We start from the raw sequence: 27,270 nt of genomic DNA, 5'->3' as shown, positions 1-27,270 counted from the left end.
GAATAGCCCCATGCAGAGTGCCCTTCGATGTGCAGGGTTAATGAAGTTCTCAGTTCTGTTATAGAAAAAGTGCTGAAGCAGTTAGAATTCCTAACTCAGAAAATCAATTCAATTGATGGGCTTTATTTCTGAAAGACTGAGTAGCCAGTCCCTTGTTTGTATATTTGCATATTGATTAGCCAATTTCATGAACATTTTGATCTTTTAATTAGGTTTCCAGTGTGTTCAGTCATTGGATCAATGACCCATGTCCTGTTCACTCCTCCCAGGGCATGACAGTTTGCTAAAATTCCATTTTATAAAAAATCCCAGATGGTAAAAGCACTATGAATTATTCTGCCCACTGCAGCTATTTTTTTTTTCCTCTGGAATACACTCAGCTCGTTTTTGGACTACAAGCAGTATGTTACTTTAGGGTCGATCAAAAGAAGTTAGCATTGCTCTTCCGCATGTATATGCCTCTCCATGGTCCATTTTTTCTCTTTAATAGTTGCTTTTTGTGGAAACATGTTAATTAAAATGTTTCTACCTATATCTACAAGTATACATACATATATATTTATATTTATATATGCATATCCCTCTGCAGTCTTTCAGTTACTATTCCTTTTATAAGTGAATTAGTGAATAAACCAGTGAAAGGCAATTACCACTGAGAATTGTAAAAATGGAAAGAAATGTTCTGAAAATTTAGAAAATAGGCCCCTGTATCTATCCTTGAAAAGAGGAAAATGGAAGCATGTGAACCCCAGCACAAAAAATAAAAGTGATTTAGGCTGTGCCGGTCAGCTGGCGAGAAGGTGTTGCCCTCAGGCCTCCGTGGCGTTAGCGCACTGTGGCTCCAGCCAGCGTGGTGCTGTTCGTCGAGTCCCTGCAATTCCAGGCAGGTGATCGGAGGACAGCTCTGAACCTTTTTCAGAACTTGTATTTTAGACTTTGGTCTCATACATCATTATTACACTTGGAAGAAAATTGTTACATCTACTAAGAACTAAAACACAAATGACTGACAATACTAAGGATTCCATATAGAAAACAATTATGGAAAGTCTGATAACGTAGGTAAAGAATTACCTAGTATAAAAGAAGGGCGACAGAATGACATAGTGGTTCAGGCTCAGCATTTTGGAGTCAAACCTATGTGGATTGAAATCCTGGCTCCTCTACTAATTGTGATGTGAATATACTATTTGCCCATTCATTGTAACATATTTTTTAAAATACTTTCAGGCTTATAAAAAAATCTTTTGGGGATTATCGACAGAATCCCCATATAGCTATTACCCAGCTTCCCCAAATGGGAACATCTTACATACTTATGGTGAAATTATCAATATCAAGAAATTAGTAGATGGCAGCATTGGTAAACATGGCTTACCTCCTCATACAACCACATCAAAATTACAACTATAGAACAGCCATCATTCAGAGCCATCAGAAATTGAGCTGAATGGAAGTCCTACAACTATGGAATTAAAGAACAAACTATATTGAGACTGGTAGGAGGGATGGAGTCTCAGTACAGGCTGGTCCCACATCCACATGTGGTGGATAAAAATTGGGAGAGATATCTTAGGAGCGAAACATCCCAGCCCGACAACAGGCCCCCCAGCCCAGGGTTGCAGTGTCAGGAAGAGAAGTTGCCATAACTTCTGGCTGTAAAAGTCAGTGGGGACTGCGGCTTTGCAAGACAGAAACTGCTGGAATCCCTGACAGTTCCTCTTAAAGGGCCCATGCACAGAATTACTTACTCCCTCTGAGCTCCAGCATAGGGGCAGCAGATTGAAAGGCAACAGAGACATTGCGGGGCGGGGACTGAATTGTCTTGCATCAGGACTAGAGCTGCAGAGCAACTTTCTCCTAGGCAGAAGTGCTGGCAGAGGCCATTACTCCTTTTCTAAACCCTATTCCCACAGAGCCAGCAGGCAGCTGCCATATCTAAGACTCCATCAACCTGGCTCACACACTTTGCCCTGCCCTGGTGATTACCTGAGACCCTGTCCCACCCAGCTTCCAATCCCACTCAAGCTGTTTCCAGTGGTTTTTCCATACAAATGGCTTGTCTTGGCTCATGCTTCAGATTTTCCTAAATTCTCTTAAAGAAGCAGCATCTGGCTTCAGCAAGCCCCATACCTTTTGCTAAGTTGCCTCAGGCCCAGCACTGGCAGCAGCTAGCTTTGGTTCACAGTTTGGCCTCACCTTGGCACCGCCAAGGCCAGTACAAGTAGTGGCCATTTGCATATTTCTATGCTGGGTGACCCCGCACAGAACACAGCTGGTGGCTGACCTTGAACATGCCAAGAGCAATAAAGGCTCAACTATAACAGGAGCATGTACTCATCACACACAGTGGGTGTACCTTGACTACCCTGCTTGGGTGATAGGGGATGCTGTGCCTCTGGACCCTACAGGACACCTACTACATTAGGACATTCTACCAAGTCTGGGAGGCATAGCAGCTCTACCTAATACATAGAAACAAACACAGGGAAACTGACAAAATGAGGAGACAAAGAAACATGGTCTAAATGAAAGAAGAGAACAAAACCAGAAAAAGAACTAAATCAAATGAATACAAGCAAGCTACAAGATGCAGAGTTCAAAGCACTTGTTATAAGGATGCTCAAGAAACTTAGGGAAAGAGCAGATAAATTCAGAGAGCACTTTAACAGCATAAAAAAGGACATGGAAACTATAAAAGAGAACCAGTTAGAAATGAAGGATACACTAACTGAAATGGAGAGCAATTTACAGGGAATCAACAGTAGAGTGGATGAAGGCAAAATCACATCAGCAAGTTGGAATATAAGGAAGTGAAAAACAACCAATCAGAACAACACAAAGAAAAAGAAATCCAAAAAAAAAAATATAAGTATAATATAAGGAACTCTGGGTTAACTATGGGTCTACCAACATTTACATCATGGCAGTGCTGGAAGAAGAGAGAGAGCAAGAAATTGGAAATCAATTTGAAAAAATGACAGGAAACTTCCCTAACTTAGTGGAGGAAACAGACATACAAGAACAGGAAGCACAGAGAGTCTCAAACAAGATGAACCCAAAGTGACCCACTCCAAGATACATCATAATTAAAATGCCAAAGGTTAAAGGCAAAGAGAAAATCTTAAAAAGAGCAAGAGAAAAGAAGTTAATTGCCTACAACAGAGTCCCCTTAAGACTGTTAGCTGATTTCTGAAAAGAAACTTTGCAGGATAGAAGGGATTGGCAAGGCATATTCAAAGAGATGAAAAGCAAAGACATACAACCAAGATTACTCTACCCAGAGAAGCTATCATTTAGAATCGAAGGACAGATAAAAAGCTTCCCAAACAAAAAAAAAACATTGAAGAAGTTCACTACCACCAAATCGGTATTATATGAAATGTTAAAGGGTTTTCTTTAAAAAGAATAAAATAAAAAATGTGAACAATAAAATGGCAACAAATACATATCTATCAACAATTGAATCTAAAAAACAAAATAAACAAACAAGCAGAACGGAAACAAAATCATAGATACAGGGAACATTTTGATGGTTGCCAGATGGGAGAGGTGTGGAGGGTTGGGCCAAAAAGGTGAGGGGATTAAGAAGTACAAATTGGTTGTTACAGAATAGTATTGGGAATGTAAAGTACAGTATAGGAAATAGAGTGGCCAAAGAACATACATGCATAATCCACGCACATGGACAATAGGGCGGGGATTACCTGAGGGTGTTGGGGGGGCTAGTTGTAGGGGCGTAGAGGGGGAAAAATTGGGACAACTCTAATAGCATAATCAGTAAAATATAATTGAAAAAAGAGAAAATATACCAAGAAATTGGCATTGTTACTATACTGGTAACTAATTTATAGGCCTTATTCATATTTTATAAATTGTCCTCTTTCTTCTTATCCGGAATCCAGTCTGGGACCCGCAGTGCATTTATTTGGCCAATCTCCTAGTCTCCCCCGGCCTAGGATGATTCATCAGTCTTTCTTTGTCTTTCATGAACTCAACACTTTTGAATAGGATTACCCAGTTATTTCAGTTTCTTTGATTTGTGGTTTGTCTTCAAACATTTGTTTCTTCATGAATAAATACAGGGCTCTCTTTTTGGCAAGAATCCCACTGCAATGTCTTTTGTCATTTACTGTGCATCCTTTGAGGATGTACATGATGTCAGTCTGTCTTGTCATGGGTGACATAACTTTGATTAACTGCTTAAGGTAATATCTGACAGATTTTGCTTCTTCACTATAAAGTCGCTAGTGTTCCTTTTGTAATTATCAAGTATCTTTTGGCAAGATATTTTACAACTATATAAATACCCTGTTTCTTATCATACTTTCACCTTATTTTAGCACTCATACTTGGTAAAAGAGATTAAATACTTAACATAATATCTGATATATTAAATATTAATTTCATTCTCCTAATACCAGTTAACACAGTAGTCATAACTATTTCAATATAATAAAATTGAGGGCATCATAGCATTGCTCAGAAGCATAATATCTAATTGTGGCATAATTCTATTAGAGAAGTAATTTGCATGCACTGGTATTAGAGACAACATATGATATTGTATATCAAATCATTTCTAGCTATTTACTAGGAATCAAATTAGAGCTATTTTTTGTTTGTTTGTTTAGGAAACGTTTTTAAGGAACTATTGCTTTGCTAGACACCTTTATGTACATGATATAATATTAACCATCATTGAATCAGGGTTTATGAAGGCCCAGGTGTTTTGATCATTTAATCCTTATAATAAATAACCTCTAAAGAAATGTCTTGACTTTACAGATGAGCAAACTGTGGCTTAAAGGATTTAAATGACATATGAAATCACAGAGCTTTTAAGTGCCAAAGCTGGGATAGAATTTCAAGTATCCCTGACTTTAAAACATACTGTATCATTCAAAATTAGGAAAGAACCATTTAAAATTTAAAAATAATTTTCCATCTAGTTTCATTAAAAGAAGATAGTAAAATATATGTCTTATGTGTGATAAAGTAGCAAGACTACAGTAATCTATTTTAAGCACTAATAGGTGAATGTGTTTTATTTGGATCTTTTTCAATTTTGAGAAAGCTAATAAATTGTTATGTGCATTCTGCAAGAATACACTATGTTCCAACTAAGAAATTTATTCAGAGTCATCTGTTAAAAAGTTATCTAATAAGTGATGATTAGTTAATCATAGCTATTTATTAGAGATATAAATCTTACTGGAAACAAGATCATTTATTCAGGTATTTCAGATGAAATGCCATATCACTAGAAATAGCCATTTAAGTAAAACAAGATGGAATTTTTCTCAAGTTTTGCAATTCCTCTCAAAAGTTAATACCCAGCATAAATAAGTAAACTGAAAATGATTTAACTCAAGATTTATTTAGGCAACTTTTTGAAAAAATAACACAAATATCACTTTACTACTATTACTACTAAGAGTAATATTGCACCTATTAGAAAGCTTCAAGATAAACAAAAATTATTTGAATTATTAAAAATAGAATATTAAAATATGAGTATAGAAATTAATCATTAATCCATGAATTCATTCTTGAGTAAATGAATAATCCTATATTCCTTAGACCCATTGCTATTATGAACTCATGAGGTCAGCAATTATTAAAAGTTTAGTTACTACCAGTTTTCTTTCTACATGCTGCTTTCAGCAGGATTATGCCTTATATAGGTCCTATAAAGACTCGAGGGAACCAGAAACATGCTGCTTTATTACTGTAAGTAAGAAGCTGTCTTAAAACAAAGGCAATTTTTATTAATGACATTTAAAAGTGGTTTGAGAAGTATAAAAGTGCCTAATCCCGATTCTTAACTCTTCTTAAAAGTTTCAGTCTTCAAAAGTTTACAGACACTGACTAATTAATTTATCTTTGTAATACAACTGAGAAATAGGCAAACAAGTTAAACTGGAATAGTGTGTATTTAGGATTAAATTTCTTGTGTTATTAAAAAAGAATTAAAGAGATTATGATTAGTCAGAAAACAAATAGCAATAGGCATAAGAAAAATATGTAAAAGAGGCAACAGGAGGTGGGGATGTGCTTAGAAATCTAGGAGCATGACCTGATTGAATCTGACAGTCTGTCCCCAAGAGTAACTTCACTTGCCTGAGGTTTGTTCCTGTCCAAAATGCCCCCATAATATTCATGGAGATATTTGGCTCATGCCCAAAGGTTCTTGTTATTTGATCTTGTCCAAAATATCCATGGACACCTCTGGTCCATGCCAACCCATTTGCCATTACTAGCTAGGCTACAGAGGCAAGAAGGGTTATTATTGCCAGTATAGCCACAACACAGTTATTGGACCAATAAAACCTGATAGTATTTTTTATGTATTCATCCTGTAAACTGAAAGTATAAATAAACATTATGGTTGTTTGAACCCAGGGTTGTTTTCTAAGCTTGGATATTTTAGACAGGACCAAATTTCTGCTTAATTATAATTTCAAGGGGCATGGTGTGGGGAGAGAATGATGTGGTTTGAAAGGCCAGAGTCATATATTGGCTATTCCTGTCATACATTTACACCAGACCACCTGGAATCCGTGCATCTACTTCATCAAACTTCAAAGAATGTTTCATAAATTTGTCATCCCCCATATGAAGAAGTGATACTTTCTTTGTCTCAAAATTATCATACCTCTCCTTTCAAATAGTTAATTCCTTTCCACAGAGTGTAAGGAAGTAGAAAATTTAGTTGGTTTTATTTATGTCACTCATGCTCTTGAAAATTTCACTTCTGAGCTTTCATGTGGCATTTTGCCCAGTCTCTTAATTAATTTATTGTGTCTTCCCATGACAATTTTACTGAACCCCTTTCCTTTATACAGTAGGCATTTCTTAAGGGATGATATCTAAGACAGGATAATATTCAAGGTATAGTAATTACACCATAGTCTCAATATTATGTTCTTCTTTGTTTACAATGGCTTTTGGTGACAATGTCCAGGATTCTGTTTAGCCTTTCTGGTTATAGAAGAGCCCTTTGTTACATGAACAATTTTGGGTATTTTTATTTTTATTATCTAGTTAAGGGAATCTTAACTGATTAGTGACATAGTAGGTCTTCTCAGACCTAACCAAAATAACTCTTCCTCCTGTATTTGCCATCTCAATTTGTGTCACTGTTGTCCACGAGTCACTCAGTTAGAAACCTTTCCTTCATTCTAGACTGCCCTCCCTCACTGTCAACCCATTTGTCCTATTAGTCACAGAGTCCTTCCAGTTTTACTTTCTACATGTAATTTGACCCATCCTTTCTGATCCCATACCTTCAGGCCACATCTGGCTAATTTCTATAGTTCCTTTTAAAGAGTCAGTCACAGTGCCATCTCCTCTGGGTTAGGTGTCCTCTCCTGGTCTTTACTCTGCCCCTGGCTGGTCCTGTCACTTACCCTCTGTGATGCTCCCCTGAACCACTTTGTGAACTCCTTGAAGGAAGGAACTGGGTAGGACTTATTCACTGTTTTATTCTTAGCCCCTGATTTAGTGCCTGGTATATATGAGGGATTGAATAATTGATTGTTCACTACATGAATGAATAAATACACAAATAAAACTTCCTTCAGCTCCCTAAGTACCTGTTTTATATACCATACTGAATAATGATCCAATTATCCAAAGGCAATTATATTGAATAATCATTTAACTTCAAAGCACTTCATGAAATTCTAGTGTTTGTTTCTATTTATGTTTTAGTATTTTTTGGTTTTGTGAATATGTGTGTTTTAAAAAGGGATAATAATACTTTCTTGAAAATTTGTCTTTAAGTGTGACTTTTCTTATCATTTTGTTTTAAATATCTCAGTAGGTAAGTACCTTGCCTTTCTGTCAATCAAACCTGTATTCAAATTCTAGTTTTCCACTTGGGCCATACCTAATCACTCTTTTGCTGAGTTAGTTTTACCTCAAGAAGCTATAATATGAACCTGATGAAGCGGTTCTATGTAGGCATGTGTATCTAGAGAATGTGAGGTGAGATAGAGTGGGAAGACATAACTTGAGCCAAGAAGTCAAGGCATGACTCTCTGAGGATGAGACCCTTAGTTGGTCCTGTCAGTGCTTTGCCCCAGATCCCTTCTGCCTTTCTGAGTTTGCCAAAAACTGGGAGACAGTTTCTAACATGCTAGCAACTGTCTAGATCAAGTTCTGTATCTCTTCTTTCTGGCTCAGGGTAACCACCCCCAGGAGCAACCTTCAGTCAAAAAGGGATGGGAGTTGATGGGTAATGTCCCAATCCTAACCCCAATGAAATGGTGCTGAGGCATGTTTTCCCTACTGTTTCTCAAAGTTTCTCAAAGACTCTCCAAGGGGAGACCTGACTATAGCGGTAACACACCCAACAATGTAACTATACTGGTTTCCCTTTTCTCACTTCCTTTAACAAATGCTTCCTAAGATCACCTACCAAAAAAACTATCAGCCCCTGAGTCCTTATGTCAGGGTTGGTATTTGGGGTCCCCCAAACTAAGCCAAAGCTTAGAGAATATAGAAGCCATGACTAACCAAGGTTGAGAGATTATCACACTCAGAAGAGATATCATGTAAAAATACCAGAGCCAAGGGTTAAGCGTGGCAGTTTCAAGGAACTAAAAGATGTTCCAGATGGCTGACTGGAGCCGAGACTCTGAAGGGAAAATTGTGAAGTAGCAGGAGCTGGCCAATTAGTGGTGGGCCTTACAACCATTTTCACGTTTTTAGCATTATTTCAGAAACAGTGGGATTCTAGATCAAAAGACCTGAAGTAGGGAAGCAATATGCTGAGTAGTAAGGAGAATGAACTGTAGGAAAATTAAAGCCAAGACACCCATGAGGGAGTTACTGCAGTAACAATGACGTGCACTTGAGGAGGAGTGTCAGTAGCACCTGGAGAGAAATGGGCAGATTTTACAACTATTGCAAAACTAGCATTTTCCTGAATTATCATTCTTATTTCTTACCAACGGGAAGCAGTCGTAGCAATAATGAAGGTAAACCGATCACGTAAACAGGGGAACATTTCAGTCACTGTTGTTGCTCTTCAGGGTGTTTTATTAATAGATTTCCTTTGAAAACTTATTTGCTTTAAAGAAAAGTCTACATATTTGTTTACCTCAATCTTATTCTAAAAGCATTGAAATATTTGTGGTGGTTGAAAAACTCATGCTGTAGTCCTCTGATTCATTATTGGTGGTAATTGATAGAGTTTATTACTGATTATGTAATCAGTAATAAAGCAAATTCCCATTGTGGAAGTGAGAATGTCAAAGGAGTATAAATTTTACCAATTTGCTCATGAGCATAGAAATAAATTAGAATGATGGAAAACAATATACTACAGCAAGTGCTTTTATAAAATCATTTGCTATTTTTTTGAGGTATATGGTTTTGCTATTGAAGCTTTTTTATTAGAGTTATTAGTAATCACTCATTTCAGTTACTGCAGTAAAAATGGGTTTTATTTTTTCCCATCAGTCAGCAAAAAGTAAAAATGATGATAAATCCATTCTGAAGATTCAGCATTCATTAAAAAGGAAAGAGAATCTAATTGAAAATCACTATAAATTTTGAATGATTAATTTCTTGCCAAATAAGTTATTAGAAATCTCTAATGGATATAAAAAAGCAATTATTTGCAAAATTGGAAGAAGCTAAATTCAATCTAGGTGTACTTTTCTATTTTTTTTAAATTTGTGCATTGAGAGAGATAATACAGAAATTGTCAAATTTTAACACAGTAGCCTTTTTTTAAAATAGTATTATCATCTGTAGGGTTTATTACTTTGGTTTTAGGTTTTTAAAAATTGTTATTCTATTATATTTGTTCCACTTTTCACCCTTTGCCCTCCTACTCCCATCCCACCCCCACCTCCTGTTCCCACATCCAACCCCTGCACTGTTGTCCGTGTCCATGCATCATTCATACATGTTCTTCGGTCCCTTCCCTTTCTTTCCACCATTATCCCCCTACCCCCTCTCCTCTGGTCACTGTCAGTCTGTTCTGTGTTTTCATGCCTGTGATTCTATTTTGTTCATTAGTTTATGTTGTTCATCAGATTCCATTATAGCTGAAATCATATGATATTTGTCTTTCACCAACTGGCTTATTTCACTTAGCATAATATTCCCCAGTTCCATCCATCCTGTTGCAAAAGACAGGAGTTCTTTCTGCTGTGTATATTACATTGTGTAAATATCCCACAGTGTTTTGGTCCACTCATTTACTGATTGGCACTTAGGCTACTTCCAGCACTTGGCTGTTGTATATAGCACTGCTATGAACATAGGAGTTCATAAGTTCTTTTGAATTGTTGATTAAGGATTCTTAGGATATATTCCTAGCAGTAGAATCACTGGGTCAAAAAGCAGTTCCATTATTAGTTTTTGAGGAAGTTCCATACTGTTTCCCACAGTGGCTGCACCAGTCTGCATTACCACCAACAGTGCACTAGGGTTCCCTTTTCTCCTCATCGTTGCCAGCACTTGTTTGTTGATGGCCATTCTCACAGGTGGGAGGTGATATCTCATTGCGGTTTTAATTTGCATCTCTCTGATGACTAGAGATGTTGAGCATCTTTTCATATGTCTATGGGCCCTCTGTATGTCCTCCTTGGAGAAGCATCTGTTCAGGTCCATTACCCATTATTTAATGGGATTGTTTGTCTTCTTGGTGTTGAATTATGTGAGTTCTTTATATATTTTGGAGATCAAATGTGTGTCCATTGTGTCATTGGCAAATATATTCTCTGATATGGTTGGTTCCTTTTTCATTTTCATGATGGTTTCTTTAGCCATGAGGAAGCTTGTAAATGGAAGTAATTCCATTTGTTTATTTTTACTTTATTTTCCTTGCCCTGGGAGATATATTGGCAGAAGTATTGCTACGTGGGATCTCTGAAATTTTACTGCCTATGTTTTCCTCTAGGACTTTATGGTGTCATGACTTATACTTAAGTCTTTTATCCATTTTGAATTTATTCTGGTGTATGGTGTAAGTTGGTGGTCTAGTTTCATTTTTTTTGCATGTACCAGTACAGTTCTCCCAAAAAAATTTATTGAAGAGGCTATTTTTACCCCATTGTATCTCCTGTCTCCTTTGTAAAATATTAATTAACCATAGAGACTTGGTTTATTTCTGGGCTCTCTATTCTGTTCCATTGATCTAAGTGTCTGTTCTTATGCCAATACCAGACTGTTTTTGTTACAGTGGCCTTGTATTATAGTTTGGTATTGGGTATCTTGATCCCTCCTACTTTGTTCTTCTTTCTCAAGATTGCTGAGGCTATATGGGGTCTTTTTTGATTCCATATAAATTTTTGAAATATTTGTTCTAGATCTGTGAAATATGTTTTTGGTATTTTAATAGGAATTGTGCTGGATTTATAGATTGCTTTGCATAGTATGGACATTTTGATCATGTTAATTCTTCCAATCCATGAACACAGTATATGCTTCCATTTATTTGTATCTTCCTTAATTTCTTCTTTGGTGTTCTATAGTTTACTGACTACAAGTCTTTTGCCTTCTTGGTTAAGTTTATTCTTATGTACTTTATTTTTTTTATTGCTATATTAAATTGATTTTTTTCCTAGTGTCTCTTTCTGGTATTTCATTGTTTGTGTATGAAAATACCATATATTTCTGAATATTGACTTTGCATCCCACTGTTTTGCCAAATTCACTTACTAGGTTGAATAGTTTTTTGGCAGAGACTATAGGGTTTTCTATGTGCACTATCGTGTCACCTGCGAATAATGACAGTTTTACTTCTTCCTTTCCAGTTTGGAGCCTTTTATTTCTTTTTCTTGTCTGATCAGTGTGGCTAGAATTTCCAGTACTATGTTGAATAAGAGTGGTGAAAGCAGGCACCTTTGTCTTATTCCTGATCTTAAGGGGAAAGCTTTTAGTTTTTGACTGTTGAGTATAATGTTGGCTGTAGCTTACTCGTACATGGCTTTTATTATGTTGAGGTATTTTCCATCTATTCCTACTTTGCTGAGTGTTTTTATTATAAATACATTCTGAATTTTATCAAATGCTTTTTCAGCATCTATTGATATGATCATGTGATTTTTGTCCTATACTTTGTTTATTTGATATATTACATTTATTGATTTGTGAATATTGTACTATCCTGGCATTCCTGGGATGAATCTCACTTAATCATGGTGTATGATCTTTTTAATGTATTGCTGGATCTGGATTGTAAATATTTTGTTGAGGAGTTTAGCATCTATGTTCATCATAGAGATACTGGTCTGTAGTTTTTGTTTTTTTTTAACTTATATTTTACTGATTATGCTATTGCTGTTGTCCTGATTTTTCCCCTTTTGCCCCCCTCTTCCCAGTGCCCCCTACTTCCTCAGGCAATCCCCCCACCATTGTTCATGTCCATGGGTCATGTGTGTAAGTTCTTTGGCTACTCCATTTCCTGTACTGTTCTTTACATCCCATGGTTACTCTGTAACTACTTATTTGTACTTCTTAATCCCCTCACCTCTTCACCCACTCTTCCCCTTCCCCCTCCCACCTGGTAACTTTCTAGTAACTACTTTTTTCTTGCTTTTAAGAGTCTTTATCTTTAACTTTTGGTGTTTTAATAATGACATATCTTGTAGCGGGCCTCTTTGCATCCAACATAATTGGGATTCTCTGCATTTCCTGGACTTGCATATCTATTTCCTTCACCAAATTAGGGCAGTTTTTTTTCACTTTTTTTCAGATAGATTTCCAATTTCTTGATCTTTCTTTCCTCCTTCTGGCACCCTTATAAGGCAAATGTCGGAATGGTTAAACTATTTTTCGGTATTCTTTTTTCTTCTTACTGTTCTGCATGGTTGTTTTTTGCTTTCTTATATTTGAAATCATTAATTTGATTCTCGACTTCATCCATTCTACTGTTGTTTCCCTGTAAACTGTCCTTTATTTCAATTAGTGTGTCCTTTCTTTCTGACTGGGTCTTTTTTTATACTGCTGAGATCCTCACTAAGTTCCTTGAACAGCCTTATAACCAGTGTTTTGAACTCTGTATCTGATAGATTGCTTGTCTCCATTTCATTTAGCTCTTTTTCTGGAGTTTTGACCTGCTCTTTCATTTAGGCCATGTTTCTTTGACTCCTCATTTTGGCAGTCTCCATGTGTTTGTTTCTATGTGTTAGGTAGAGGTGCTTTGACTCTGTGTCTTTGTAGTGTGGCCTAATGTAGTAGGTGTCCTGTAGGATCCAGAGGCACAGCCTCACCTATCACCCAAGCTGGATACTCGAGGTGTGCCCTTTGTGTGGACTGAGTCCTCCTCTTGTAGTTGAGCCTTGGTTGCTGTTGGCAGATCAATGAGAGGGATCTACTCAGGCCAGTCAACTGCGAGGTCTGTCTGTGACCACCAACTATCAACCTCAGCCCACCATGGAGGATCACCTATGCAGGGGCAGCAAGGTGGTGCTCCAGGATGGTCTGTAGTTGTCCATTGGGAGCTCTGGTCAAGGGGTTTCCCCCACCTGTGTTTTTCTTGGGGCACCCTGGCTGAGCAATAAAACAATCTGAGATGGTTACTACTTGTGCTGGGCTTGGAGATTCCCAGGCAAAGCCTAGCTGTGACTCTAATCTGGCTTCTGCTAGGGTTTACTGAAACCAGCTATTGCTTGTTTAATAGGATTTAGAAGCCGAGAGGAGCCATTCTTATGGAAAAGTATCTTGGATGGGCCCGTAAATTGGGTGGGGTAAAGTCTCTGCAGATCTCTAAAATAGGCCACACAGTGTTAGCCAGGTTGATGGAGTTTCAGATATGGCACCAGTCTACTGGCTCTGTGCAGGAGATGGCTCAGGAAAGGGACAAAGGCCTCTGCTTGCCCCAATGCCAGACACTTCGGTTTCTCCCTATATACGACTGATGCCCTCCCAGCTACCATCCCAGTGCTGGAGCTCAGAGGGAGTGGGTCTGAGTAGGTGAGTGTGTGTGGGCTCCCCAAGAGGAACTGCTTAGGTCTCCAGCAGCCTCCTCCACTGATTCAATCCCTGCTGTTTTTTCAGCCAGAAGTTGTGGGGACTTATCTTCCTGGCACTGGAATCCTGGGCTGGGATGCCTGATGTGGGTCTGGGACTCCTCGCTCCCAAGATTTCCCTCTTGAATTTTTATCATGTGGGTGTGTTGCTAGCCTGTTCTGCATCTGTGCCCCTCTTACCACTCTGAATGGATGTCGTTTGTTCAGTTCCATAGTTGCCAGACTTCCATTCAACTCGATTTCTGATGTTCCTGAGTGATGATTGTTCTATATTTTAGTTGTAATTTTGATGTGGTTGTGCAAAGAGGTGAGCCATGTCTGCCTACATTGCCATCTTGTAATTTTCCTTCTTGTGTCTTTACATGGTTTTGGAATTAGGATGATACTGACCTCATAAAATGAGTTCGGGAGTTTTCCCTCTCCTTGAATATTTGGGAATAGTTTGAGAACAATATGAGTTAGTTCTTCATTAAATGTTTGGTAAAATTCACCTGTGAAGCCAGCTGGTCCAGGCCTTTTGTGTGCCAGGAGTTTTTTTATTGCTGCTTTAATTTCACTAGTTGTTATCAGTCCATTCAGGCTTTCTGTTTCTTCTTGATTCAGTTTTGGAAGATTGTTTATTTCTAGCCAAATTGTCCATTTCAGCCAAATTGTCCAATTTCTTGGCATATAGTTGTTCATGGTAATTTCTTACAATCCTTTGTATTTCTGTGGTATCAGTTGTAACTTCTCTGCTTTTATCTCTGACTTTATTTATTTGGGTTCTCTCTCTTTTTTTCTTGATAAGTCTGGTTAAAAGTTTATCAGTTTTCTTTACCTTTTCAAAGAACCAGCTCCTGGATCTATTGATCCTTTGAATTGTTCTTTTAGACTCTATGTCATTTAATTTTGCTCTGATCTTATTTCCATCCTTTTACTCACCCTGGGCTTGGTTGTTGTTCCTCTAGTTCTTGTAGATGTAGGGTTAAAGTGTTTATTTGAGTTTTTTTATTATGTAGTGACCCTCTTTGTCCCTTTTTTTTTGAGTTGTATACTTTATTTTTTTTAATTTTTAAATCATGTTTATTCTATTACAGTTGTCTCAATTTTTCTCCCTTAATCCCCCTCCACCCATCCCACCCCCACCTCCCACTTGAACAGTCAATTCCCACTCTGTTGTCCATGTCCATGGATCATTCATACATGTTCTTTGTCTAGTCTCTTCCCCTTTTTTCCACCATTGTCCTCTTTCCCCATTTCCTCTGGCCACTTTCAGTCTGCTCCATGTTTCCATGTCTGTGGTTTATTTTGTTTGTTAGTTTAATTTGTTAAGTAGATTCCATTTACACATGAGATCATACGGTATTTTTCTTTCACCAACTGACTTATTTCCCTTAGCATAATATTCTCCAGTTCTATCCATGTTGCCACAAAAGGTAGTTTTTCTTTCTCTTTCTTTTTCTTTCTTTCTTTCTTTCTTTCTTTTCTTTCTTTCTTTCTTTCTTTCTTTCTTTCTTTCTTTCTTTCTTTCTCTCTTTCTCTCTTTCTTTCTTTCTTTCAATGCAGATTGATTTTATTTATTTTGTAAATGTCAAAGTCAATTATAATGTACTAAAAAAATTTAAGTCCATTATAAAGTCTCAGCAATTAAAACAACATGACACCAGCACAGAAATAATCAAGTAGATCAATGAAATATAATGAGCATTCTAGAAACAAACATATATATCTAACAATGTAATATATGATTAAATTGATATTTCAAATCAATGGGTAAAATAAGGCTTATTCAAAAATAAGGTGCATGGACCACTATTACTTGAAATAAAACAAATATAGAGCCTTATTTCACACATTATACAAGAAATATTCAGATTAGTTAAAAATCAATATGTAGAATCTAAGGAGTTTTAGGAGATAATACAAACTGATATTTTTCCTACCCTGAAGTAAAATATTCAAACACAGAAGCTATAAAATAAAATATTGACAATGTGACTATATTAAACATTTAATATACATATAAAAAAAGTTAAAGGACATGTAATGGAATGGGAAAGTATTTGCCACACATCTAAAAAAGGGTTAATAGTTTTTGTTTGTTTGTTTTTTAGGGAAAAAAATTCTATAAACATTTAATCAAAAAATGGATAAATAATACCAAAAAGTCATTTAAAGCTTTTTAAAAATAGTAGAAATAGGCAAGAAATATACAAAAACAGGTTGAGTTTCAACAAATAATAAAGGAGCAATTAAAATAGGTATCATTTTAATGTCACATCATTGTTACAATCAGATTAATAAGTATTACAAATATTGGTAATATCAAGTATTGGTGACTGTGAAAGGAACTGGGTACTCTTTTCTTCATCTTCTTAAAGCAGTCCCTTTAGCATATCTTGCCATGCTGGTTTGGTGGAGGTGTATTCTTCTAGCCTTCTTTTGTCTGAGAAACTCCTTATTTCGCCTTCCATTTTCATTGCAAGCCTTGCTGGGCAGAGCAGTCTTGGGTTGCAGGCCTTTGCTTTTCATGACTTGGAATATTTCTTGCCACTCCCTTCTGGCTTGTACTGTTTCTGTTGAGAAGGCAGCTGCTAGACGTATCGATGCTCCCTTATATGTTACTGCCTCTTTCTCCCTTGCTGCCTTTAGGATTCTCTGTCTTTGCTATTTGCCATTTTAATGATGTTTTGTCTTGGAGTGGGCCTCATTAGGTTCCTCTTGAATGGGACCCTCTGTGCTTCCTGGACTTGTCAGACTTTTTCTCTCCTCCAATGAGAGAAGTTTTCCATCATTACTTTTTCAAACAGGTTCTCTATCCCTTCCTCCTCTTCTTCTCCTTCTGGTATCCCTATTATATGGATATGATTATGTTTCAGGTTTTCCTCCATTTCCCTAAATGCCTCTTCATTCTTTTTGGCTCTTTTTTCATTGTCTTGCTCTTTCTGGAAGCTTTTTTCTACCTCATCCTCCAGCTTGCTGATTTGATCCTCTGCTTCATCTAGCCTGCTTTGATTCTTTCTACTGTGTTCTTCAATTCAGAAATTGTTTTCTTTATTTCTTCTTGTCTTATTGAGAGTTTCTATGTGCTTTTTCATGCTGATATAGTTTGCAGTAAGTTCCTCGTAGTCTCCCTGTAGATTTTTTGTAATTCTCTCTGAGCTCACTGAGCTCATTGAGTCTGATAGTTTACTTGCCTCAACTTCATTTAGTTCTCTTTCTGGGGATTTCTCCTTTCCCTTCGAGTGGGGGACATTTCTTTGTCTTCCCTTTATTTCTGAGACTCTTCTTTTTTGCTTCTTCTTCTTAAATTGATCTGTCTTGATTTCCTTTCTCTGTGGTGTGAACTTCTACAGTAGGAGACCGCTGTTTTACTTTCTCGATCTGCCTCTGATTATGTCAGATGTTGTCCCTGTCTGACCTTAGGCAGTCTGTTCGAGACTTCTGGAATCTACTGTCTGAGGCTGTCTCCTTCAGCTGTTAATCAAGTCATGCTGCACTCAGCAGGCCTGTTTACACAGCTCAGGGCAGGGCGGAGTCCCTCCTGGGCATGGGGTTATTGGGTCCTCTCATGTATCTGCCACTCAGGGGAGTGGTCTCTGCCTGAGCAAGATGACTGCTGCCATATGGAGGAGTCAGGACTGGGATCTCAGAGGCTGCTCTCTCCATTCTCTCCCTAAAGCCTCCATTTCCAGTCTCCTCAAGTGTCTCCAGACCACTCTGAGCCCCTTTTAGCCAGGAATCTACTATCTGTGGCTGCCACTCTGCACTCAGCAGGCATCTTATACAGCACAGAGCAGGGTGGAATTCCACCTGAAGGCGGGGCTATTGGGTCCTCTGATGCTGCTGCCACTCAGGGGGAGTGGTCTCTGCCTGAGCAAGATGGCTGCTGCCACATGGGGGATGAGTCAGCATCGGGATCGCACCGGCCACTCTTTCAGTTCTCCCCAAAGGCTTCTTCTGCAGTCTCTCCTCAGGCGTCTCCAGCCCACTCTGCCCCCACCTTTGCTGGAGACCAAGGTAAATGGCAGTTAGGTTGTGCCAAAGCTGATTTTTCTGTCTCCGAGGTTATAAGGCTCCTCTCACTATTTTTCAGTTATTTGTTCCAGGTGATTTCTCCACAATTTAGTTCTAATTCCAGGTTGGTCCTGGGAGGAGGTGTGTGTAACTTCCACTCACTCCTCCGCCATCTTGATCCTCCTCTTTTTCCCTTTTTATAGCCTTTGTTGTGAAGTCTATTTGTCTGCTATAAATACTGCTACCCCAGCTTTCTTTTCATGTCTGTTTTGAATGTACTTTCCATTGCTTCATTTTCAGCTTGTTTAGATCTTTTGTTTTATGTGGGTCTCTTGCACACAGCATACATGTAGGTCCTGTTTTCTTACCATTCAGCTACCCTATGTCTTTTCATTGGAGCATTTAATCCATTTATGTTTAAGGTTATTATTGATATGTATTTATTCATTGCCAGTTTTCCAGACCTGTGTTCCTCCCTTTCTCTCTCTATATTATATATTATATATAATATAATATTATATATATATTTCTTCTTTTTATAGCAGTTCCTTTAGCATGTCTTAGAGTGCTAGATTAGTAGTGATGTATTCTTTTAACCTTCTTTTGTCTGGGAAGTTCTTTATTTTGCCTTGCATTTAAAAAGAACTATTCTGGATAGAGTAGACTTGGTTGTAGGTCCTTGCCTTTCATTACCTGGAATATTTTGTGCCAGTCTCTTCTGGCTTGCAGTATTTATGTTGAGAAATCAACTGATAATCTTATCAGAGCGCCCTTATAACTTACTACCTGTTTCTCCCTGGCTGCCTTTAAGATTCTCTCTTTGTCTTTAAAACTTGCCATTTTAATTATGATGTGACTTGGAGTATGCCTCTTTGGGTTCATCTTTATTGGGACCCTCTGTGTTTCCTGAACTTACATGACTTTTTTCCTTCACCATATTAGGGAAGTTTTCTGTCATTATTTTTTCAAACAGGTTTTCTATCCTTTGTTCCTTTTCTTCTCCTTCTGATATTCCTGTTATGCGAATGTTGCTGTTTCATGTTGTCCTGAATCTCCCTTAAACTATCCTCATTCTTTTTTAGCCTTTTTTCATTTCTTGCTCTGACTGGGTATTTCTTTCTATCTTAACTTGCAGCCCACTGATTTGGTCCTCTGCTTCATCTAGCCTACTCTTAATTCCTTCTAGTGTATTTTTCGTTTTAAATATTGTATTTTTCATATCTTCCTGGTTCTTATTCATAGTTTTTATGTCCTTTTTAATGCCACTGTAGTTCCCACTAAGTTCCTTGTAGCTCCCATAAACTTCCTTGTAGTTCTCACTGAGTACCTTGAGCATTCTTATAACCATTATTTTGAATTCTATGTCTGATAGGTTGCTTGCCTCAATTTCATATAGCTCTTTTTCTGGGGATTCCTACTTTCCTTTCGATTGGGGGTTATTTCTTTGTCACCTTATTTTAGGTGACTCTTTTTTGTTTGTTCCTGCGTCTCAGGTTGCTCTTCTTTGTCTACTTTTCTTTATGGGTTAAACTTCTGTGGTAGGAGTTCTGTGGGACTCAGTGGTGCAGTCTCTTTGACCTCTTGATCTGGATGCTCTAGGGTTGCCCTTTGTTTGGTGTCTAAGCTTTTTTGTTGCACTTGGGCTTTGATCATTGATGGCTCTTTCATTGGTGGGTTCTCCCCTAAGGCTGGCTGACTGGGAGTCAAAACCCCCACCATGTCTTGTATGCTATTGTACAGTTGCTGGTTAACAAAGCAATAATACTACCCAGGAAAACCAAACTCACACCAGTAAAAATACCCACTACCACATCAGCAGTATCAACAGCAATTGAACAAAGATTAATAAAAGTGAAAAGAACCTTATAAAAATATTATAAGACAGGAAAAGGGAATATGAGATGATTAAAGGAAAGAAAAATGATTTTGAGAGCAAAGAGGGAGCAGAAATAATAAGAGTGGGGAATATAAACAAGACAAAGAAAGGGAGAAAGTAAAATTTTAAATGTAAATAAAACAGGGAAGGAAAATGGCAAAATGTAGTAAGAAAAGGGAAGAGTATAATGAGGTTTGAAATAATATTTTAAAAAATAGTGAGCCAAAGGGAACAAAATCACAGAAAAACCACAACAGGGTTAATAACAAAGACAGACAAGCAAAGATTAATAAAGGCAGAAAAAGTATAATACTCTTATACAAAAGAGAAAAGACAGTATGAGATGTCTACAGTAAAGAAAATAGATTTTGAGCAGGTAGAGGGAAGAGAAATAATAAGAGTAAGGAATAGAATCCAGGCTAAGAAAGTGAAAAATAAAATTCCAAGCTCAAAAAAGCAAAGGCAAGAGGGAGGCAAAATGGAGTAAGTTAGGGGTAGAGTAACCTGTGAGATTTGAAATTTAAAAAAAAAAGTGAACAAATAGGAATATAATTGAAGAAGATCAGCAATAAATGTAATATCCATGCCAAACAAGCCAAAACTTATAAAGGTGAAAAGAAAATAAAAGGATATCAAAAGAACGGGAAAAATAATGTGAGCTGACAAAAGAAGGAAGAATGATTTTGAGCGAATAGAGGGAGGAGAAATAGTAAGGACACGACAAGGCTTTGTGGAAAATAAAATTTTCAATGAAAAGAAGGGCAAGAAGAAGGCAAAATGGGGTGAGACAAGAGAAGGGTACAATGTGAGATTTGAAATAAAAATAAAATTTAAAAAAATCTAAATAAAAATAATTAAAAGTAAAAGACAAAGAATAGTTAGTTACTCGTAATACAATTGAAGCAGAAGAAGAAACAGTAAAAGACTACGTGAAAGAAAGAAAAAACTAATGGAAATTCTGAAGAAGAAGGAGGTGGAATTCATCTCAGCAGAGTTTGGTGTTTGCCTTCTGTCTTCCCTTTCTGGATCCACCTCTGGCTTTTTATCAGCTCAAGGTCCTGGGGTGAGTCATCCAGCTTCTGGCAGCACCATGTGTATCAACTTCACCTGCCTCTAGAGGGGGTTTCTTTTGTGTTTGGGAACATGGGACCCCTAGGTGTCCCCTAGGAGGTGCTGTTCAGTCTTCTAGGAAAATTGTAGGTGTTTCCCCTGCTCCTGAACCACCCATCTTGGTCTGTCCCAGCTTATTTCCAATAATGTATAGTTTCTGATGAATTAACTGTATGTTTCAAGTCAGGGCCAATCTGTGGAAGAGGGTCAGCTCTTTTTTGCTTGGTGCTGATGGCAACTCTGTGTGTGAGCTGAGGCTGGGCAGGGCCCTGATTCCCCCTTGCTGCATGGATTTCTGATCTCCCTGCCTTGCTGGCTTCAATGGAATAGGGCCTTAGGACCGAGTATATTTTGTCTCCCTGAGAGAAGTTCAAAATGGACGCTTTACAAGTTTCTCTTCCTGTCTTTCTCTTATGGGTATGCACCCCACAGGGGGTTCTTGAGCCTGTCCTACCTGTTTTGCAGAGCTTCCCTGTTGAATGTGGTGGTGCTTGCAGTCCTACAGGATTCTGCAGGAAGTGGCAGCTGGGTGTGACCTCCCCTTCCCAGAGGTTTGATCTCTGCTGGCCAGGAAAGGGGGCTCTGTCTAGCTCTAAATAATCTTGGGTGCTCAGCTCTTCCCTGTCCAGTTAAAGCCCACTGGACTCCCAGCAGACACAGTCCCAAACTCTCCAATCGGAGCAGCATCTGGCCTGTTATCTGTGTCCAGCTGGGATTGAGAAATCCCCTTGCTATTCACCCTTCTGATCTCTCTGCCCAGCTGCAGTCAGTGGGAGCAAATCATACTTTCAGTTTTTTCCCCTTTGCTGGCAGGCAGCGGCACACAGGGTCCCTGCCCAGCATGCTTCAGCTTCCCTTTTAAAAAGTCTTTTTGAGCATTCCCACTGCAGCACTGAGTCACTGTCTGGTTTTCCACATACACCACCTCTCCCAAAAGCCAAAAGTCTCTCACAGTCACAGCTGGCAGCAGCCTGCCTCTGCCTGACCCAGGTGCAGATAGAGTCCCTCTCTCTCTCCGGCACTCTCCTGGCTGGCATTGGCCGCTGAAGCTATGGTGTGCTGTTCACTGTGTGTGTGTAGCCTGGGTCTGTCCAACTTGGTCTGTCCAACTTTGTATATCCAAGTCACTCCCCGCCTGGGGGTTCTCTGCCCTGGAGGGAGCCCAAACTGCCATTTCTGACTAGGCTCTCCATGGCTGCAGACTCTGTGCAAGGAGTATTTCCCCATCAACCTATAAAATCTCCTTAACACCCATTGTGAAGTATATTCTGTTCTCCTTGGCTTCCAACCTTCAGATTCCAACCTTCAGATTCCAAACTTCATATCAACTAAGTTGAATGTTCTGTTTATTTGTCAGCATATCACCTGAGTATCCGAGTTGGGGGCAAGAGCAAGTGGACTCAGCTTCCACCTAGTTGGGCGCCATCTTCCCTCACAATAGCCTTTTACTATAGATAGTTTGTAAAGCTATTGGGCTCCAAACCAACTAATTAATTTCCCTCTGGATTATTTTATTTCAGTGGATATTTTTGTTGTAATTCACAATCTTTCTTGTTTCCTAATAACACATCTGGATTATATTATTTTAAGCCTACAAAATATCTAGGGTTTTTTGTTTCTTTGTTTTGCTTTGTTGTATTTTGTTTCTGTTATTTTACTATACACTATTATATATTTATTATAGTTTATTATATATATGTTATATGTAAAGTATATAATATGTAAATAGTATATATAACAAATTATATAACACACACACATACACACACACACACACACACACACACACATAAAATGTATATATCTAGGACCCTGGTTTTAAAAATCAACTACAATAATAGCAGTATAAAGTAGAAGTATCAATTTTTTAAGTGGAAGAGTCTTGATATTTATGTATATAAATACATAAATATATAAATATACATGAACATCAAGCTTCAGGCCCCTTTTTAGAAAAAAGAGGGGGACAATTTATTAGCTTTCTCCCTAAGTTTCCCCAAATATTCTCTGTAAAAGAAAAAGTACCTCTCCAGAGATCAGTATTTTCTGTTTTTCAACTCTGCTTTTTAAAATGGACATAATATACTAAATCTGGAGAGTTCATTGCATCTAAATATTAAAATATATGCATGTCTAGATCTATAGATACAAAATAACTTGTTCCACAAAATGCAGTTCATTATGGGATGAATAGAAAACAAATTGAATACATAATTATGTAAAAGAAAATCTTTTTTTTTTTTAGTCAGTGTAACTTGACAGATAATGTGTGTACTTTTTCCAGAGAAGAATAATCAAACTAAAAAAAAAAAAGCCCAATATAAATTGTTCATCATGATGACTAAACTGATTTGCAGTGGACATATAAAAGACAACAGTGATGTTAGAGAGAATAATTTGGTTTAGAGTTGAAACTTTCAGATTTCCTTTGTAAGCAAAGAACAGACCAACAGGCTATATAACAGCCCAACTTTATTCTTTTGACACACGTCAAAAATATAATTACCAGAAAAAAAATCCTTTATCATCATCTAGGATTCTGGTTTTAAAAATCAACTACAATAATAGTGGTATAAAGTAGAGGCATCAATTTTTTAAGTGGAACAGTCTTGAAATTACATTTACTGTTAGGTACATTATTGATTTTCTTTTCTGGTTGTCTTTCCTTGCAGAGAGTGAATCTGTCCTTCGATTTTCCATTTTATGGCCATTTTCTACGTGAAATCACTGTGGCAACTGGGGGTAAGTAGTTTTCTGCGCATTCACCCTGAATAATCTACAGTTTTGCTACAGTTATTATTTTTAATTTACTCCATATTTCAAGAGGGACATTTATTGGGAAAACCATTGTCTTCTGTCATAAAGTCACAGGTATAAATACAACCTAAAAAGACTAGTATAACTATTGGAAAAACTTTTCAGCAGGAAAAAAAATGTAGTTCTAATAATTTTCAGCTTAGATTCACCATTTCTGCTTTCCTCCTAAGTTTTCATTAGTTTTTGGTAGTATGGTAATACTGCATGAATGGGACTAAAGTAGAAAGAAAAGTTGCTTGAGGAAACTGTTGAGGTGTTTTATTAGGTTGAAATTTATATATATATATAAAACCACATGTATATTAGCTTTAATTATTTGTTTTCTTTTAATGTCACCTATGTTGACTGACAACTCATGAGAGAATTTTAAAAATAAACACTGGAATTCAGTGTGAATACTTTCTGTTTTGTTCTTCTCCACAAACTTTGGAGATGAGTTTAGAGATTAGCAATACCCTAGAAAGGCAATGATCAGTCTTTATAATATACCCCAGAAGTCAGGAATATTTTAATCTTTGATGGCAGAGATAAGCAAAATGCTCAGGAATATGCCTGCAGACCTAACATGGAGGAGTAGAGAAAGTAGAAGAATGAGAGAAAAACATAAAAATTAAAGAGTAAGTAAAGAAGCAAATTAAAGAAATCCATAAATGTGATGAAAAGGCTGCAGAATGTCCGTGCCCAAAGCACTGTAGACCAGAGCCCTTAACCTTCGCAGGGTTTTATTATTGCTCTTCTGGATGGTATTAAAAAAAATATTCATTACTCTTCCCGTTCTTTTATGTAACACTTAGGAGATATGTAGGATTCTAAAAAGCGATATGTAGTCAGAAGTATCAATGGTCAAGTAAAAGTTTTTGAGCACCCACCGTGAGCAATGGTGAGTAAAGCTACGCTGTGTTAGGAATACAGAGCCTAGTGGACTGTGAGACAAAGTCAAGTTGATTGTGGAGAGAGTTCCTTAGAAAAAGCACATGATGAAATATAAGTTTCCAGAGATGATAAAGCTCAAACATCTGTGAGAATTCTTTAAGATTTACAGAAAAATCACTGTTTAATCAAAGGCTATCACAGTTGCTCTGCTTGTGTAGGAAAAGAATGGATTTCAGGGAAGAACATCTTGAGTAAATATTCAGAAAAGGAAAAGGGGGGGGTGTACATTTGTAATAGTAAATAATTGAGTGTGAGTGGAACTGGGAGTATGTTTATAAAAAGTGTGGCATATTAAGATTTAAAAAAATTAGGTTGGGACAGTTTTACATAATGTCTCAAGGGTCAGTTTGAGTTATTAGTCCTTAATTAGGTAAGTAATAAATTTTAAGTAGATGAATGTAGACATTTGTGTTATGCCTTAAAGTATAAAAAATGTACTGGAGTTACTATTGAATACGTATAGTTGAAAGAACACTGCAATAGTTTGTGTGACAAATATTGAGGGGTTTGGTAATTCTGTGGCTTTAAACCAAGAGAGAGAAATGATGTTATGAACAAAAATTATGAACTCAAGCAGAAGAGCTAGTTTTAGAGAAAACCAAAGACTTCAGTTCTAAAACTCTTAAATTTTGTGTAAAAGGAAGGACTACATATAAGAAAGTTTACACAGAGACTGTCTTTTTGAGCTCACCATATATTTCTGCACTAGAATAGTGCCAGGCACATAATAGGCATTTAATTGGTGTGTTGAAAGGTTGAATGAAAAGGAGAAAGGTGAAATTAAAAAATTGCCCCATAAACCATGACTTACATCATGTTATTTCATATCTTTAAAGTATGGTTAAATATTATTTTATAGTATGGACATTAGTCATGTTTTCTAACATTAAAGTTTCTAATGTTCCACTGAACTTTGAAGTGAACGATGAATCACATTTGTTCAAAATGTATACACACAGTGATAAAAATATGAACGGCTTTGCATTTTCAATTTCTCAAATTGTTTTATCTTTAAAGCTCATGTCAGTGATTCAGCTAATATGAAATAAGATTTCTTTAGCTGAGTTGGTAGGAAAAAACCCAAACAGATGGCTGTATCATGTTTATTTCTCTAAGTCCCATTTTCCTCTGAAAAGATCCTCAAAATAAAAAAAGAATCTGGTGTCTTGAATGATTTCTGTCTTCGTTGAAGAAAGTACTAATGAAAGGAAACTTTTTTCTCTACTTAAAATGTGGTAGCATAAAACTTGATACCTCTTTTAGAGAGGCATAAGCAAGATATTTTAGACATTGAGCTGAGTTTCTTCAGAATGAAACCCGAGTCTCCTGCGAAAGTTATTAGCTAAATAAATAGCTTATTTGCACTTTCATTGATTATTCATTTAATAAATATTGATTGAGCCCTCACTATGTGAAAGGTACAGTACATGATACTTCAATGTATACAGAGAAGAATAAACTATGATTTTTTTCAGGAGCTTAAAATCTAAGAAGAGAAGGTGCATATGACTTTCAGTACTGAAGGAGCAAAACCTAATGCTCTTTCGTTCTTGTTGGGCCAATCAAGTACAGGCTTGTGAAAGAGCTAGCATTAGAATTTGGCCTTAGTGGAATTTTAGTAGGCAAAGAGGCAAGTTGAAAAGAGGTGGTTAAGGAAGGGGCATCCCAGCAAGGGAATGCTGAGCTAAGTGTCAGTGTTGAGCTCATAGTGTGCACATTTGGAGTTCCACTAAGTAAATGTGTTTATTTTGAATGGAGAATTGGAGTGCAAGTCTGCTGAAGAGACGATGCAAAGAGCAGTGAAGTACTCTGAAGGTTAGAAACCTGGATGGTATCCAGCAATTATTGGGTTTCTCTGAGAAAAGAGTGGATCTGCCCTGCTCTGGCAGTGGAGAGCAGGGTAAGGTGTAGGGATGAAGGCAAAGAGAGCAATTATCTCCAGGTTTTTCAATACTTCTCTCTAGGTTATAGTGCCTGAACTGGGATGTGTTCAATGGAGCAGAGAGAGAACTAGTGCAAGACATCATTTGAGTTGTTAAATCACTATGGTTGCAAAGATTTCCAACCAAGATCTATTAGGACTCAGTGAAAAAAAGTAAGGACACTTAAAAGGGGACTTCTGAACCACAGACTTCTTTTTTTAAGTTCTTGTTTATTCTATTACAGCTGTCCCAATTTTTCCCCTTTGCCCTCCTCTGCCCAGCCCAGCCCCCACTCCCGCAGTCAATCCCTACACTGTTGTCTATGTCCACGGTCCATACATGTTCTTTGTCTAATCCTTTCCCCGTTTTTCCACCATTCCTCGCTCCCCTCTCCCCTCTGGCAGCTCTGTGTCTGTTCCATGTTTCCATGTCTCGGGTTCTGTTTTGCTCATTAGTTTATTTTGTTCATTAGATTCCTCTTATAAGTGAGATCTGTGGCATTTGTCTCTCACCAACTGGCTTATTTCATTTAGCATATTAGCCTCCAGTTCCACAACAGACTTTTGATAGATTTCTTCTGTGATTGACCAGGTATTATAAGCAGATAGACCTGCCCAACAAA

General features: G+C 37.4%; 1 protein-coding gene across 2 annotated transcripts in view; it reads left to right on the top strand.

The window, feature by feature from the left end:
* Positions 1–27,270, top strand: part of PLXDC2 (plexin domain containing 2) — a 404,494-nt gene that overhangs the window by 208,216 nt on the left and 169,008 nt on the right. For both annotated transcript variants that reach the window (XM_054592949.1, XM_054592940.1), the window contains one exon: positions 23,649–23,718. In XM_054592949.1, coding sequence (XP_054448924.1) covers positions 23,649–23,718 — 70 coding nt within the window. The remainder of the gene's footprint in view (positions 1–23,648; positions 23,719–27,270) is intronic.

The sequence above is a fragment of the Pteronotus mesoamericanus genome, unplaced genomic scaffold (genome assembly GCF_021234165.1).
Source record: "Pteronotus mesoamericanus isolate MK-2021 breed Mesoamerican mustached bat unplaced genomic scaffold, CSHL_Meso_final contig_130, whole genome shotgun sequence".
NCBI classification, from domain to species: domain Eukaryota; kingdom Metazoa; phylum Chordata; class Mammalia; order Chiroptera; family Mormoopidae; genus Pteronotus; species Pteronotus mesoamericanus.
This window is presented reverse-complemented; position numbering and strand designations above follow the sequence as displayed.